This window comes from Manacus candei, unplaced genomic scaffold, assembly GCF_025592945.1.
Source record: "Manacus candei isolate 608988 ecotype Guabito, Panama unplaced genomic scaffold, ASM2559294v1 h1tg000061l, whole genome shotgun sequence".
Taxonomy (NCBI): domain Eukaryota; kingdom Metazoa; phylum Chordata; class Aves; order Passeriformes; family Pipridae; genus Manacus; species Manacus candei.
Window position 1 is genome coordinate 623,697 of NW_026138109.1, and position 16,512 is coordinate 640,208.

At 50.4% G+C, this 16,512-nt stretch overlaps 3 protein-coding genes across 7 annotated transcripts in view; all 3 read left to right on the forward strand.

Annotated features, from left to right (window-relative positions):
• Positions 1–4,764, forward strand: part of DHX29 (DExH-box helicase 29) — a 30,143-nt gene extending 25,379 nt beyond the window's left edge. For all 3 annotated transcript variants that reach the window (XM_051804675.1, XM_051804672.1, XM_051804673.1), the window contains 3 exons: positions 110–241; positions 1,781–1,877; positions 2,573–4,764. In XM_051804675.1, the coding sequence (XP_051660635.1) occupies positions 110–241; positions 1,781–1,877; positions 2,573–2,628 (285 nt within the window). In that variant the 3' untranslated portion in view covers positions 2,629–4,764. The remainder of the gene's footprint in view (positions 1–109; positions 242–1,780; positions 1,878–2,572) is intronic.
• A 1,774-nt stretch (positions 4,765–6,538) lies between these two features.
• Positions 6,539–8,237, forward strand: CCNO (cyclin O). Of its 3 annotated transcripts, XM_051804693.1 has the most exons (3): positions 6,539–7,012; positions 7,094–7,279; positions 7,448–8,237. In XM_051804693.1, the coding sequence occupies exons 1-3, from the start codon at positions 6,761–6,763 to the stop codon at positions 7,931–7,933; spliced, it is 924 nt and encodes a 307-aa protein (XP_051660653.1). In that variant the 5' UTR covers positions 6,539–6,760; the 3' UTR covers positions 7,934–8,237. The 3 variants fall into 3 exon arrangements, with proteins under 3 accessions (XP_051660653.1, XP_051660652.1, XP_051660651.1); XM_051804692.1 differs by having other exon boundaries at positions 6,539–7,279; XM_051804691.1 differs by having other exon boundaries at positions 7,094–8,237.
• A 1,225-nt stretch (positions 8,238–9,462) lies between these two features.
• Positions 9,463–15,185, forward strand: MCIDAS (multiciliate differentiation and DNA synthesis associated cell cycle protein). The gene is made up of 6 exons (XM_051804453.1): positions 9,463–9,664; positions 9,992–10,077; positions 10,388–10,460; positions 11,644–11,858; positions 12,008–12,118; positions 14,736–15,185. The coding sequence occupies exons 1-6, from the start codon at positions 9,463–9,465 to the stop codon at positions 15,183–15,185; spliced, it is 1,137 nt and encodes a 378-aa protein (XP_051660413.1).
• The last annotated feature ends 1,327 nt before the right edge of the window (positions 15,186–16,512 follow it).

A 16,512-nucleotide genomic window follows, 5' to 3' on the forward strand; every position in this document is an offset into this window, starting at 1 on the left:
AAGTGTATTTTTTTCTTTCAAAAGTAGCAATTAAATCTGGTGTTATTAGATGTTACATGGTTTGGATTTTTTGTTTCTGTTTTTAATGCGTGTGTTTGTTTATATGCAGGTGAGGTACGCTAAAGTGTATTTGAGAGAGACTACTTTAATATCCCCCTTTCCCATTCTGCTTTTTGGTGGGGATATAGAAGTCCAGCATCGGGAGCGTCTCCTGACAGTTGATGGCTGGATCCATTTTCAGGTGCACTGGAGTGATATCTAAACTACATTTTGTGGTTCCATGGGCTTTTGTATTACACAGTTGATGCACCAGTTTAATTCAGACCGCTATATATGTGAGATGGAGATGAGGAAAGAAAAGGGGGGAGAATTTACAAAAATTATGGGAAATTTTGTATACATGTCATGAAATCTTAGTAAATCACACTCAGAAGAATAGGCTTGTCATACATGACTTGTAACAAACCAGTTTCCTCTCTCTTAATGAAGAAACTGTCCTTTCAGAAAAGGTATTGAAAATAAATGCAGACTAACCTTTTTTTATTGAGTCGTACTGAAAGCAGAGGAGTGTGCTGGTTTTATATTACCCTTTCCTACAGTCTTATAATCTTGTAACTACATGTTTGCCTTTAATATACTACTTTATATACTGCTCTATACCCAGACAAAACTATTTGGGAAAGAAAAAAATCCAAATTGTGAAATACCTTCTTACCTGGGGTGGGGGTGTTTGGTTTTCTTGATTAGGTTTTTTCCTTTCCATGTGTAAAAGTTTTATTTAGAAATGGGAAAACTGAGTTGTAGACAAAACAATTGACATGAAAAGATCCTCTGTAAATTTTGTTAGTGGCAAGCACTGATTGTTGCTACCCTCCCAGCTACTTGGTTAAAATTTTCTGTGCTCCTGTGGGCCATGTGTTACTCTTAAAGACAACTTTAAGATACAAGACATTTTAATTTATTGCACTCTGCTGATGCAAGTAAGCAGCCATCTAATTGAATTCACTAGTTGTCATGAATAGGGGATTTTAAAAAGCAAGTCCCTTGTGGGTTTGTTGGAGATTCTTTCTGTGATCCCTGGGTGGCTACACTATTTGAGTGTTTGCTTGAGTGTTTGTTTGTTTGAGCCAATCATATCTTATTATGTGTTTCAGAATTTCTATTTTTTCTGTTGACATGCTAAACAGAATATGTTGCATTTTGTGCTTCTGCCATAACAGCTACTTACTGTACCAAAGGCAGCATATAAACAAAACAAATAGTGGAATAGAGAGGGAGGAGAAAAAAAGAAATATTCCTGGAAGAGGGTTCAGCTTTTTAGGTATCAAAATTCCTAGTGAGATTTAGGAGAGGTTTGTGACTGCTTTCTTGGAAGGCCTGACAGACTTCCCAAGAGGGAAATGTGTAGCTATATTATTTCAGGTATAAATTTAATTTGTACTTTTTTACACTGGGTTGGTAAGTAATTAATTGGGGATCTTATTAGTAAATTAATAATTTCCCTGTATTCTGGTTGATCATGAAATATGTGGGAACACATTCTGAGTTACTCTTCTAAGCTGCTGTTCTTTAGGCTGTGATGCTATAACCAACCAGTGCTTAAAGATAATGTATAATGTAAGCCCTGTCATTTAATAAGTGTGCTACCCATATGCTTAAAATCATGCATATGCATCATGTTTTCTATGTCTATTTCTATTTCTATGTAAAGTATCTTTTTATCTGTATTTTGGTATAAAATGTCTGATAATGCAAATGTTTATCTGTTTTGTTCTTATAGGCTCCTGTAAAGATAGCAGTAATTTTCAAACAGCTGAGAGTTCTCATTGAGTCTGTTTTGAAGAAGAAGCTTGAAAATCCCAAAATGTCACTTGAAGGTAACTTTATTACTACATTGCTGACATTATTGTTTGTTAAGTGGACCTTGTGGCAAATCTGAGAAATCATTAGCACATGGCATCCTCACACAGTGGGGTTGGTGTGACCTTGAATGTTATTCCATTACCTTGAGAGACATCCAGAAAGTCATTACTAACTGTGCATATATTGTGTGGCTCATGCCAGATTTACAAAGATCTGCACAACTGCTGTTTTAAAGATATTCCTGATAACAACATTCAGGGTGGTGGTAGTAATGGTGAGGTGTGCATCTCAACGCAGAATTAAGATTGTGTGTGAAGAATCTTAGGCATGGATAATTTCTAAGTGTTATGCAAATTGTCTAAGTCAAGGGATAGACACCGCATGTTCAGAATAATATAGTAGTTGGGGAGTTCCTGTACTAATGTATCTGTAGGTAACCCATCACTTTATCAGTCTCTTTTGTGAAGTACTGAAATAGCCACCATCAGTAAATTGAGTAATTTTATAAACTTTAAAATATGTACCGTGGAGGAACTGTTTGTCCTTTTGCTTGGCAAATTGTAGTCACCTGTTTTGCTTTAGATTCTGGCTTAGCCTAAAACATTTAAGATTTTAAGTTGCTGATAGCTAGACTTCTGATTTTCTTGGGGTTTAGGAATCAGTATTTAAGCTCACTCTTTTCAGTCACTGTGTGTGTTTTCTTTCCCAGATGACAAGGTCTTACGCATCATCAAAGAACTGATAAAAACAGAGAATGGTAACTGAAACCAGAAATCAGTTACAAACCGGAGCTTCAGTAATGGCGGGGAAATATGCACTCCAACATTAATTGACATTTAAATGCTTAGTGTGGTTGCTACCAGCCATGATGGGGATAGATTGCATGATTTTGCATAGGATTTTGCATAGGATTAACCTTTCTCTATATGACTTTAAAGATGAACATTGGATATGTTTAGGATTTATAATACATTTGGTGCCATTTGTCTGACTATACCAATGATAGCTGCAATCAGTTTCTTTTCAATATAGAAATGGCTGTGAATGATTTCTCCTTCTCAGCTTAATGTGCTAATCATACCATCACTGGTGATGTAGTATGTAGTGATGACTAAAGACTGTATCTCAATTGAGTAGAATTCCATTAGAGATGTGCAAACAGATGACAAATGTTTCTTATGTGGGTTTCCTAAGTGGTAAATGTTTTTTTAAAATATGAATTTACAGTATTGAACCAATACATCTTATAGATGTCTTAATTTTTCTGTTTTATTTACATTAGGAAAATGCTCTGTAAGATGATAATATGGACTGCTGTGAACAGGTGCTCAGCTAGACAAGTGTACTAACCAGCAGCCCATCCCAAACAGAGGATGTGCCTCTTCTCACAGTTGTCCCTCCCTGTTCACCCTGATCCTTGTCTCTCCCCGCAATTGCAATATGTTTTGCTGCCCCTTCTCTATGTTAAGGTTTTCGCAGTGTTGCAAGCCCCCTTCAAATGATGAGCATGTTTTTTTTCCCCCTTTATTGATCAAAGTTTGAATGCTCTATCAGAGCAGTTCCTGGTGGAAACTTTCAGTGGCAGAAACCTTCTGGTCTTCACTGTTCTCTCTTACAGCCTGCTCACAGTGATAGTATGTCTGTGCGATCCTTTGTTTCTTATTTCTTTGATACTGAAAAATCCCTAACCAGATAGCTTAATGAACCAGATGCTCTTACATTCCGCCTGTCCACGCTATTTGCAATTATGAAGCGCAATTTTAGATCACCAATTCTGCTTTCAAGAATGACGAATATATTGGTGGGGAAGGTTTGCAATTGAATAATTGCAGTCAAGTAGGAACTGTACGTACAGACAGAGGAACAGTGTAGATGACAACTTTTGTTTAATCTGAAAAATAAAGATTTTGTACAGCAGAAGTTAATAGTGTCCAGAAAGGGCACTGAGGAAAATGCATAAAAATGCAAAATACATGGAGCCTATCCAGTTAGGTTATCACAGCACAACTGGTATTGCTGTGCTGAGAGAAACATAAGCTGAAAATGGACCAGCTTGTGGATGTTACCCTATACTTAGTTCAGGAAGAGGCAAGTTGTAATAGGAATTTATTAAGAACTTTGAAGGAAAAGTTATTCATTTATGCGTTGTGATAAACTAGTGGTAGTCTTGGTTTCATAGATGAGACAGAAACTGGGTTCTGGATTTTTTTTTTAGCACATTTAGGCAGGGAAGCATTTAAACAATTAAGTTTTGATCTTAAGACCTTATTTTTGCTTTCTGTATTCCCAGACATTGAAATAAAAACCTGCAAACTATATTCATTGAAGATATGAACTAAATCTGCAACTCTGATAATTTCGTACGTTTTGTTTCACTTGAGATCTTTTATTTGTGTCCTTTGGAAACATGAACTAGAAAAAATATTTCAGTAATTCAGTAACTAACAAGCTCCTCTTCCTTTTGGATTTGAATTTTGCATATCAGTTGTTGGTCTTAAATTGCTAAATCCTAGGAAAGTGTGAATTGTCCTTGAGTTCTCCCTTATTCAACTGTGATGAACAGAGAGCTTTTTTTCCTATGTATGGATAGTAATGTTGAAATTCAGTTATTCTTTGTGTTCCTCTAGCATGCCCTGATGAACTAAAATAAGGGGATATTTTTTAATAAATAGGAAATTCCACGGTCTTCTGAGTGAGCAACAGTTTTCTGCAAAACAGATTAAGGAAATCACACTGTGGTGTACAGATAAGCACAGTTATCTTAAAACAAACAAACAAATACTATGGTGGCTTTCTACTTCTGCAGTATACATGAGCAACTTTTGGGCCTGTGCTCTTTTGGCTGGATGAACTTTCTCTTTTGCTTGACTTATTTAATAAAGACTTCTGTTAACACTGTTATGTTGTTTCTCTTAAAGCATTTGTCAGACACAAGAGTGGTCAGTAGGTATGGATCTTTGTCACCATAGTCTCAACAGGCGTCTTCGGAGGTTTTTTTTTTTAAAGGCAGCATGTCCTCCTGGTCTCTGTCTTCATGTTGGAGAGGAGTTTCTGCTCCTGCTATTGAAGTTGCAGAATTCCCCTGTGGCAGTTTGAGCCACATTAGAAATCCAAAATCCAATTTCCAGGCTTCCCCCACCCCTTCCCACACTTCATCCCAACACTGAAGAGAAAACTTTCAGGCCAGAGGCTTCTATAGGGGAAGGGGAAGCATAGATACATTTTATTTACACAAATAAATACTATACAAGCTAAAAGCAACTATATATATATATATATATTACACTTCTATTAGTCCCTTCAAAGCTTCTCCTTTTAACTTTAGTCCAGGAAAAGCCTTCCAAGGCTGATAGGTAACGCAATCTCTCTCTCGTGGGAGTGTTCGGGAACCTGAAACACTCCCTCACCAACCTCCAGTTGGTTGCTGAAGTCCTTTCTCCTCACGAAGTCCAAGAAGATAGCTTTGAGTCCTTTCTCTTTGGTTCTGTGTCATTTCTGCTGTGTGATCTCTCAGTCTCATACCTCGTTTCTGTAGGCTGCTGTAGTTCAGTCAGCTTATCGACGTACGCACCCTGGAATGTTGATTCCTCCTCCGAGTTTTTGGCTGTCCGTTTAGATCATGGCAAAGACATCCCCCAGGCCTTTCTCCAGTCCATCTCCAATTTTGCCTGGGCTTCTTCTCCCTGGCACCAAGCTGCTTTCGTTATCAGCCCATCCACTTGGCTCTGCTTCAATGCTGAGCCTCTCCTCCACTCATGGTGAGAGAGAAAGAAAATCCCCCCTCTACAGCCTAACTGCAAAAAGGGGGGGGAGGGAAGAAGAGGGCTTGGCTGCAAGGCCTGCCTTCTCTCTCTCCCATTTACCTCAAAGGTTGTGAGTCTCTCTCCTCACAACAAACACACTTACTCCAATGCTGCCCCCAACTCTGGCCTAGGCAGAGTTGGGGGGCCACAGGGCTCCCCTTTCCCCCCCTGGAGGAGGGAAAGAAGGAAGCCCAGCCACCCCCTGGCTTTCTCCACCCACACACAGCAGCAGACACAGAATTGCCAACAGCTTCTGGTGGTTGTGTATATATGATTTTTCAGCAACAGCGAACAAGATGAGCGGTGATTGGCCCTCCAGGGAACACTGCCCTGGCACCCGATCACCTCTGGGCCCCTGACTCTCAGGAGGGCCAATCTCAACCCATGACACCCCCCTACTCCCCTCTTTTGTTCCTGGGTTGTGTGGGTTGCTTGAAGCTCTTGTTTCCCAATGACATCTTTCCCAGTGCTTGGCCTAGGAGAGGTTTTCTTTTTCTTTCTGCAAGTCTTTCCACATTTACAGCAGACTGCAAACAGGTGGTTGGAGTGCAGGAGTATTTTAATTTCCCTGCATTCAGCTATTTACAATAATGCTCCACTGCATAAATAGTCCATAGATGGAAGTGTAATCAAGATCCAGACGGCCCAGAGATCTCCTTCGTTCCCAGGTATCTCCCGTGGTGTGTTTGTGCTGTTTCCCACTGATTTCAAATGAAAGTGTTACTTATGCAGAGCAGTCTAGCTGTTAAAACTGTAGAGAAACCTGATTTAGTAGTGTCAAAATAGAAGCCATGGCAGCTTCAGCTGCCGTGGTTTTATGGCACTGCTGCCCAGTTTGCTCTCCGTGCCCTGCCCGAGAGAGCGGCCGTGGTCGGGAGGTCGCAGACCAACGGCGACTCCACCGCAGCCGTCTGGCCCGATGGCAAACGGCAGAGAAGACAGAGGTGTTTGGGTGACTCGGATTTTGTTTTGGAGGCGGCGGTCCTTGCGGTGCCCGGCAGAGGGCGGGGCGAGGTGCCCGGGGGGCGGGCGGTGACCTCCCGCCGCTCAAATAGCCGCGTCCGCGCCCGGAGCGGGGCTGGCACGGCCGCCCCATGGTGACGGCGGCGAGCGGGCGGTGCGGTAGCGGCATCGGCACCCCGGAGCGGCGGGGGCCGGGCGGCTCCCCCGGGCGCTGCCCGCGCCGCCCGCCACGGCGGCGGCGCCCGGAGACGGCGGCGGGGGCCGTGGGGGACAGCTCGCAGGAGCTGCAGGCTTTCCGTGACTATGGAGAGAGCTGGTACCGCTCCCACAAGAGGCTGGAGAGCCGCTTCCAGCCGCAGGAGCCGCTAGCCCGGCAGCCGCAGGTGGGGGCAGCGGGGCCGGAGGCGGGGAGTGGGCGGAGGAGCCCCGGGTTGTCCCACCTGACCCCGCTGCCGGTGCCGCAGGTGACGGCGGAAGCGCGCTGCAAGCTGGTCAGCTGGCTCATCCCCGTGCACCGGCACTTCGGGCTCTCCTTCGAGGCCCTCTGCCTGGCCGTCAACATCCTCGACCGCTTCCTCGCCACCACCCCCGTGGCCGCCGACTGCTTCCAGCTCCTAGGGGTAACGGCGCTGCTCATCGCCTCCAAGCAGGTAGGGTGGCCCCGGGGTCTGGCTGCCCCGCTGCCAGGGTCTCTGCAGCTCGAGCGGCTCCGGCGGCTCCGGCGGCTCCGAGCTCAGCCCCAGCCGGGCTGGGCTCCGCGCCCGCTCCTCCGCGCTGCTCTCCGGCGGCGATCTCCCCACCCCTGTCCCCGCTCGCAGGTGGAGGTGCACCCTCCCAGCGTGAAGGAGCTCCTCGCCCTTTGCTGCGGCGCCTTTACCCGCCAGCAGCTCCGCAACTTGGAGTGCATCGTCTTGCACCGCCTGGGCTTCGACCTGGCGGCGCCTACCGTCAGCTTCTTCCTGGAGCACTTCAGCCAGGTGCGGCTAGAGGCGCGGGGGGCCGACGCGGCGGAGGCGGCGGACGCCCGGAGCCTGGCGGGGAGCGTCGCGGAGCTCAGCCTGGCCGACTACGCCTTCACCAAATACGCGCCGTCCCTGCTGGCCGCCGGCAGCCTGGGCCTGGCGGACCGGCTGCTGCGACACCGCAGCCCTCTGGACCTGCGAGTCAGCGGCTACCCGGAGGAGACCCTGCGGGACTGCATGGACCAGTTACAGCTCCTAGTGTCTCTGAACGGGCGGTCCCTGCCGCTCCTCCTGCCCCCGGAGGTGGCCCAGAAGTGCCACTGGCTGGGGCGTGACGGCTGAGGGCGAGTGGCGGCCGCGCCAGTCCTCGTAACTGTGCGCTGGGCGCTGGCTCCGCTCTGGCTTTGCCGTCTGTGCTCCGTACAGTCGGTGCGGAGTCTGATCCTCTAAGCCTTAGTGTCACTTGAGTTTGAAAATTAGCTGACGTTTTGCAAATGATGTTATATATCGTGTCAGCTGTACTGTCCCTGTGCTGTTGGTTTCGGTTGGTTTTAAATCCAGCATGTAAATAATATACTGAATCTCACGTACTGTGTTATTTATTTGGAGGATGATCCATGAAGATAATGGTGAAAGGACACACTGAATGTTGAATAAACTCTTTTCTACTTGTTACCTCTACTCGTTTATTTGCTGGCAGTGTGCAAACAGCTGGGAGAGGAAACGCATTGGCACAGAACGAGTTCTCCCCGGCAGTTAACTCCAGCCCCCACCCCACAAAATAATGATGCCCGAAAGTGACATTCCCCGTTTCAAACTGGCACGTGCTAGCTTGGTCGTGGCCCAAGGAAAAAAAAAAAGTAGATGCACTGACATAAGTGTAGGAAAACGAAGTGTGGAATAAAAAAAACAGCTGGTTTTTAGTTTTCTAGCAGGGCTGTAACCCAGGTGCGTGCTTCTATCCAAGTTGGCACTGTAGCACAGGAAACATTCAAGGGCAGAACACAGCCATAATGTTGTAAAATACTTCATTTTCTTCATTTGTATCTGTGCACAGAAGCGATGTTAAAAGAGCACACACAAACCTAAAGCCCTTTCAGGGCACGGGGGACCCGCACACTGGGTTGTGCTCCAAGCGCCGCCTGCCGTCAGGTGTTGAGGCAGAAGGAGCAAAACCTGTCTGCTTGCTACAGAAACTCTGCTGCTACAGAAAATGCCGACAAGCCCACCACAACGGAATAACGGGCAGGTCATCCTCCGCTAGCCCCGTAGATGATTTCAGCCAGGGGGACCCTCTGCCGGTGCGGGGGTACTCTCTCCTGCTGGGCTGCTCGGTACGTTGAAGATGCCGCGGGCTGGTTTCTTTTTTCTCCTGTTCCTTTCCGCCCCCCCCCCCCCCCGACCCCTGCTTTCAGCGCTGACTGTCTCTACCCCTGTAACGACATTTAACAAATATCATTATAAAAGCCAGTCCAGTCCACAAGCCGACGTCCACACGCTGCCCGACAGGGACCCGCAGGGGTGGGCGGGGGACCGTGATGCCTGTGGGCGGGCGGGGCGGTGGGGCCGGCGGCAGCTCTGCTCGAGTTTCCCTGCGGGGCGGCCCGCTCGGACCGCCCCGGCTCCGCGGGCGCGGGGAAGGGCTCCGCGGGCGCGGGAGCCGCCGGCGCGGCCCAGGGTGACGGCGGGAGGTTTCGGCGCCCCGGAGGAGGGAAGGCGGGCGGGCACTCCCGGCATGGCCCCGGCCCCCCGCGCCCCTGTCCGCGGGGCGGCGCCGAGCGGGACGCGGGGTGGAGTGCGCCCGGCGGGCCCGGGGCACCCGGCGGGGCTGGAGCTGGAGCCGAGGTCGGGTCCGGGGCCGCGGCGGCAGCATGGAGCAGGGCGGCCGCCGCCGAGCCTTCGGCAGCATATGCCCCAACAGGGTCCAGTGTCCGCCCGCCCGCCACTCTAAGAAGCCGGCCCGGCTCGGAGGGGGGACGGCGTGGACCCCCCCGGCTGCCCCGAGTCCCCGAGCGCCCCCGCCCCGTCAGCGCCGCAGCGTTGCCCCGCCGGTCCCCGTCGCACCCGCCCTCGGTGAGTCTGCGGCGGACAGCCCTGACGCCCCAGCCGTGAACCCCTCCCCGTGCCTCCCACCGCGCCACCTTGGTGCCCCTCACCGTGCTGCCTAGCCCTGCAGCCCCCGTCAGTGACACCTCCACCTTGCCCTTCACCGTGTCCTTCCTGCCACGTCCCCTCTCCATGACCGCCGCTGTATTCCCCCCTGGTGCATCCCAGCACGTTCCCCAGCCCTGCATCCCCTAGCCGTACCCATCGAGGATGGCCCCCAGCATGCGCTCATCACTCTGCCATGCCCCCCTGGCTGCGCCTGCACTACTTACTTCTGTCTCTGACTGTCCCCAGTGCTCAGCACCATCGACTGGCAGGATTTGGCAGCCTGTACCCCCATCCTTCCCACCACCCCAGCTGGCCCAGTGACCCTGCAGCAGGTAAACCCCACTGTTTGAGGCAGGCTTGGCCTCACCTGGCACCTTGAGGGGTGGCCCCTTCAACCCAATGGGTGCTGGCAGCTTCCCTGACCTCAGGTTTCCCACCTGTGGAATGGGCACAGAGGAGGACAGCACCTTGTTCCATGTGTTAGGTGGGTTATTGGCAAGGGCAAAGCAGGAGATGGTGCCAGCACTGAGGGAAAATGCTGAACACAGGCAGCTGCTGAAACAGTATGGGCAGCAGTGGGTGGCATGGGCAGGTCTGAGCCCTGGGCCCTGCTGACTGGATCATTTCCTTCACCCCTCCTAGAGTCCCTGCTTCCAGGACGGGACGGAGTTTGATTTCCAGGAGTTCAGAGATGTTGTGGATGATTTTGTACCTGGCAAGTAGATATTTTTCTTTACCTGAACCAAATGTACCTTTGTGTGCACATCTGTAGTCACGCTACATTCCCTCTCCTCTTTTTCTGCTTTCGTTTTGGAATTTTGGGTGCCGACTCACTGCATGTTTGTTCCACCATGGCACAGTCTGTAAGGCAGTGCATTCCTGCTCACCCCCTTGGAGGGATCTGGGCTGTCATTGGGCTTTCTCCCATGCGAGACAAATCCAAATAGCTGTAGGGGCATAGCTGTCACAGTAGAGTAAAAGCATTTCAAGACAGTTGCGACCCGCCTCAGAAAAGGGAGGGTAGCCCAAGTTCTTATTAATAAATCCCTTGGGGTAGATTAGAGTGAAATGCCACTGAATAATCAGCATATGTGTAGGGTTTATTTTGGAACAATTTCGTTTTAAAAGGTAAACAGGTATGTTGCCATTTGGGGTGTTACCATTCTATAGCAATACAGCAATATTAAAGCATCTATAGCAATAAAGCAACATTAGAGCATAGCAATATGACACTATTAAAACATAGCAATATTAAATCATAGCAATATAGCACTATTATGAAAACATAGCAATATTAAGGAATCTACAGCAATATCATCTATAGCTATATAGTAATCCTTAGAGCATAAGAATAACACTTAAGGAAATGCATAAGGAAGAGAAAGGAAAAGAAAGGATAAAGGTGGAAATATATATATATATAGTCATGGCCCATGGGATCCAGCAATGAAACTTGGTAGTTGCAGCTTCCATATCTGTTAGTTGAAGTGATGGTCTCGATCCGTTGGGGCTGGGGGAAGCTTCCCACCAAACTTGAAAATGTTATGAGTTACGCATTTCCAGCTCAGGTCAGACCACCTTGTACCTTCCCCCCTTTCAGGACTTGCCTCTTCCTAGCCTCTTCTCTTCCTCAGGCAGGCATCTGCACTCAGGATAGCTGGACAATGGCATCACTTTTGCAGTATTCAGAGTTGGGGGGTTGGATCTTTGCTGGGTGAGAAGCTGCTTCTTTTGCTTCAGTTTGCAAAGGTCTTTTAGTGATCTTAGAATCAACTGTTTCAGTCTCTGACAAGGACATACCGGAGAGATGTTTAGAAGAAGAATGGTGTGCTGGGGTTGGTGGGAACTGAGGACATGAACGTGTTCTGCGTCTTAATAACTGTGGCTGTTCCCTCCAGATGCACCCACCTTAATGCCACCACCACTGGACTGCACTGACTTTAATTTCCCTCTTGGTGAGGAGGTGGCCTTTGGGCCCTGCACCCTGCAGCTGGAGAGCAGCATGCCGGCACAGGTGCCCCCACAGTGCCTGCCTTCCCCTGAGCTGAGCTGGAGGGACCAGGCAGACCAGCACCAGAAAGCACTGGGAGATGCCATGGAGGCAAACAGCCAGGTAGGGATACCCAAGCCCTCCCTGGCTTGCACTGCTTTTCTCTCCATTGCATCCTGCTGAGGCAACTGCATGGCCCTGGTGTGCAGCAACCCCTGGCACCTGGGCAGTGGAGCTGTCCCAACCACCCCATCCACATTTGTCCTTCACAGCTGCAGGAGACTCTCATACAGAGGCAGGAGGAGCTGGCAACACTGCGGGAGAGGAACGTGCAGCTGAAGGAACTGGCAAGTCAGGCCAGGCAGCTGGCCTCTGTCCTTGACGTGAGTGCCACCCTCTCATCTGGTCTAGGTGCCCCAGTGGTCCCTGTGGGACAGTGCCGTGTCAGGGTGCAGTGGGGGACAGGATGTGGGGTGAGGCAGCACAGGCTGAGAGAGAGCCAGCATGGGAGGAGGTGTGGGATGGGATAGAATCATAGAATCAGCTGGGTTGGAAGGGACCTCTTAGATCATCAAGTCCAACCCTTGATCCAACACCACCGCAGTTACTAGACCATGGCACTAAGTGCCACATCAAGTCTCATCTTAAAAACCTCCAGGGACAGAGAATCCACCACTCCCCTGGGCAGCCCATTCCAGTGCCTGATTACCCTCTCTGTAAAGAATTTCTTCCTAATATCCAACCTAACCTTCCCTGACAGACCTTAAGCCCTCTTGTCTTACTAATAGCTGCCTGGGAGAAGAGACCAACCCCCACCTGGCTACAACCTCCTTTCAGGGAGTTCTAGAGAGGGATGAGGTCTCCCCTGAGCCTCCTCTTCTCCAGGCTGAACAACCCCAGCTCCCTCAGCGTCTCCTCACAGGACCTGTGCTCCAGTCCCTTCACCAGCCTTGTTGCTCTTCTCTGGACCTGCTCCAGCACCTCAATACCCTTCCTGAACTGAGGGGCCCAGAATTGGACACAGCACTCCAGGTGTGGCCTCACCAGCACTGAGTACAGGGCAAGAATCACTTCCCTGGTCCTGCTGGCCACACTGTTCCTGATCCAGGCCAGGATGCCATTGGCCTTCTTGGCCACCTGGGCACACTGCTGGCTCATGTTCAGCTTCCTGTCAATCCAAACTCCCAGGTCCCTCTCTATCTGGCTGCTCTCCAGCCACTCTGTGCCCAGCCTGTAGCTCTGCATGGGGTTGTTGTGGCCAAAGTGCAGGACCCAGCACTTGGCCTTGTTGAACCTCATCCCATTGGAATCAGCCCAACTCTCCAGCCTGTCCAGGTCCCTCTGCAGAGCCCTTCTGCCTTCCAGCTGATCAACACTCCCCCCAACTTGGTGTCATCTGCAAATTTGCTAATGGTACACTTGATCCCCTCATCTAAATCTACGATGAAGATATTAAAGGGAACTGGGCCCAACACTGATCCCAGGGGGACACCACTAGTGACCGGCTGCCAACTGGATGCAGCCCCGTTCACCACCACTCTCTGGGCCCGGCCCTCCAGCCAGTTCTTAACCCAGCACAGAGTGCCCCTCTCCAAGCCATGGGCTGCCAGCTTTTCCAGGAGCATGCTGTGGGAGACGGTGTCAAAGGCTTTGCTGAAGTCCAGACAGACCACATCCACAGCCTTCCCCTCATCCACCAGGCGGGTCACCTGCTCCTAAAAGGAGATCAGGTTGGTCAGAAAGGACCTGCCCTTCCTAAACCCGTGCTGGCTGGGTCTGATCCCTTGTCCATCCTGTAGGTGCTGTGTGATTGCACTGAGGATGATCTGCTCCATAACCCTGCCAGGCACTGAGGTCAGGCTGAGAGGCCTGTAATTTCCCGGGTCCTCCATGCAGCCCTTTTTGTGGATGGGCGTGACATTTGCCAGCTTCCAATCATCTGGAACCTCCCCAGTGAGCCAGGACTGTTGGTAGATGATGGAGAGCGGCTTGGCGAGCTCTTCTACCAGCTCCCTCATCACCCTAGAATGGATCCCATCTGGTCCCATAGACCTGTGAGGATCCAAGTGGCTCAGCAGGTTGCTAACTGTTTCCTCCTGGATTACAGGAGGGCTGTTCAGATTCTTTTCTCTTTCTACAAGCTCCAGAAGCCAGCTGTCCTCAGGACAACCTGTCTTACTGTTGAAAACTGAGGTAAAGAAGGTGTTAAATACCTCAGCCTTTTCCTCATCTTTGATAACTATATTCCTGCCCATGTCCAATAAAGAATGGAGGTTTTCCTTGCCCCTCCTTTTGCTGTTGATGTATCTGTAGAAGGACTTTTTTTTATCCTTCACAGAAGTGGCTAGATTGAGTTCAAATTGTGCCTTCATCCCTCTAATTTTCTTTCTACTTGACCTAACTATATTCCTAAACTCTTCCTCAGTAGCCAGCCCTTTTTCCATAATCAGTAGGCTCTCTTTTCCCCCCTAATTTCCTTCAAAATCTCCCTGTTCAGCCAGACTGGTCATCCTTCCTGTCAGCTCGCCTTTTGGCACACTGGGACAGCCTGCTCCTGTGTGTTCAAGACTTGCTTCTTGAAGCATGTCCATCCCTCCTGGACCCCTTTGTTTTCAAGGGCTGTTTCCCAGGGTACGCTCTGAACTAATCTTCTGAATAGGCTGAAATCTGCCCTCCGGAAGTCCAGAGTAGAGGTTGGGGTGGTGCAGTGTGGGGCTGTGTGATGCAGGACAGGGTGGTGTGTGGCGATGTGCGATGGTGTGGGACGGGATGAGGCAGGGCAATGGGGATTGGTGCGGTGTCGGGTAAAGCAGTGCGGGATGAAGCGAGGTAGTGGGGGACAGCGTGGTACAGTTCGGGGCAGGGCAGTGAGGTGTGGGATGGGGCCATGCGGTGTGGGATGGAGCAGTGGAGGACAGTGTGGCGCTGGACGGGAAGGGGCGGTGAGGGGCAGGGCTGTGCGGCGCAGCTCCTGGGAGCCGCGCTCCTTCCTCCCAACAGACGCTGATGTTCCCGCAAAGCGCCGACGAGGCGACCCTTCCTCCTTCTCCTCTTCGTCCTCCACGTTCTCCCGCCGTCGCTGCTCCGACCGGCACCCGGCGGGCGGATGCGGAGGGCGTGGACGCGATGCTGCGGGCGGTGTCGGAGAAGTGCCGCGCCGCCCTGCGGAGCCTGGGGGGCAGCCCAGGGAAGAGCTCGGGGGGCAGCCCCGGGGGCAGCCCCACGGCCAAGCGCCCGCGCCCGGCCCCGTGTCTGCACGGCGCGTTCCGCGGGCTGCGCACCGGCCACGCCGCCCCGCGCCCGGGCAGCGGGGACGTGGAGGGGGGCGGCAGCCTGCGAGCACAGCTGGGAGAGGCGGGAGCCATCCGCACCCTGGCCTTCCCGCAGGGAAACGCCTTCACTCTCCGCACCGCCGCCGGCGGGCACCGCTTCCGATGGGTGCCGCGCTGAGACCTTCGCGGCCCCGGCCACGCGTGTCCCAGGCGGGCCGGAGCGGGACCTGCCGCACCGTGAGGCTGGCAGCGCTCCCCACCCGGCGGCACGCTTCCCGTTTTCCCTTGGAAAAGGGGTATTCACGCTGGAGGAGCGATGTGACGAGCGCGGCAGAGGCCACCGCACCCCAGCGAGAGCCCCGCGCCGCGAGCCCGACCGGCCCAGGCTTTGTGCGCGGAGCCGCCGTGGCTCTAGAGTTGGCAGCTCGCCCTCAGTAGCTTGCTAATGCATGTAATTAATGTAGAAATTAAACGAAGTTCTGCCCGGTTTTATCCAGAGGTTTTACTCGGGCAGACAGGCGCAGCCGACAGTCCAGTGGCCGGAGTTGGCCAGTGTGAAAGCAGACTGACCATCCCAGGTCGTTAAACATGATGCACCTGCCCCATCGTGGAATTTTGCACGCACAGTGTTTACAAATTGCACTTGTATCGTCCATGTGTGCAACTGTATGTGTATATTTGCACTAGGTGTGATGATTAAATACTGCTTAAAATTGCCATGTATTTGTACAGATTTAATGTAAACAGTTTTACTTCATGTATACTTATTTGCTTGTATTAGAGCAAGGATAACAGAAAGCAGAAACTTTTAGAATAAAACATGCTGCTTTTAACATTCAGTGGTACTAATTGAAGTAAAGAGAAGTGTAAAAAATAATGTTGAACTGTTCTGAATGGATACATTTCATTTTCACCCTCTGGTTTGAAAGCTGAACCACTGACAACACATGTGAAATAGTACCTGCAGTGTATTTTTCAGTGGCACACGAGTGAAGGCACTGTGCTTCACCCAGGGTAGAGATTTTCTACCCTGAAGTTATTGGTTTTTCAATACTCAGATTTTCCAGTATTCTTGCAGAGGTCTGTGCACATTAACAGCAGTCCAAGTGTGAGAGGCTTGTGTGATAGTAAAGGTGACAGCACATTGTCACCTCAGTAGATTTCTTAAAGCAATTGTATATACTCTTGCGCTTTTGGCAGCAGAGACTGTATTCAGAAGGAGAATAGTTGTTATTGTCAGCATGACATATGGCTTCTAGGAAGCTGCAGAGGTGGGTATTCAGTACCTGTAGTCCTTTATGTCTGCAGCACTGACATCTTCTAGTAGGATTTGTGCTGAAGCCCTGTCTGGGATGCTAAGGGCTCAACCCTGGATGACTCCAGAGACATTTATATTTCTGCAGAAGAGAATTGTCACTTTGGCAAAAATACTGTATGAAAGCTCTGGTTCATCAGCAGACAGAAGAGACAAAGCTTCCTGGCTGCACTGAATTTGGTAGGGCATA

Coding starts and splice junctions, on each gene's coding strand:
- CCNO (XM_051804691.1), top strand. CDS start 6,761: ATGGTGACGGCGGCGAGCGGGCGGTGCGGTAGCGGCATCGGCACCCCG. Junction 7,013..7,093: donor CGCTAGCCCGGCAGCCGCAG/GTGGGGGCAGCG, acceptor CCGGTGCCGCAG/GTGACGGCGGAAGCGCGCTG.
- MCIDAS (XM_051804453.1), top strand. CDS start 9,463: ATGGAGCAGGGCGGCCGCCGCCGAGCCTTCGGCAGCATATGCCCCAAC. Junction 9,665..9,991: donor CCCCGTCGCACCCGCCCTCG/GTGAGTCTGCGG, acceptor GACTGTCCCCAG/TGCTCAGCACCATCGACTGG. Junction 11,859..12,007: donor CCATGGAGGCAAACAGCCAG/GTAGGGATACCC, acceptor TGTCCTTCACAG/CTGCAGGAGACTCTCATACA.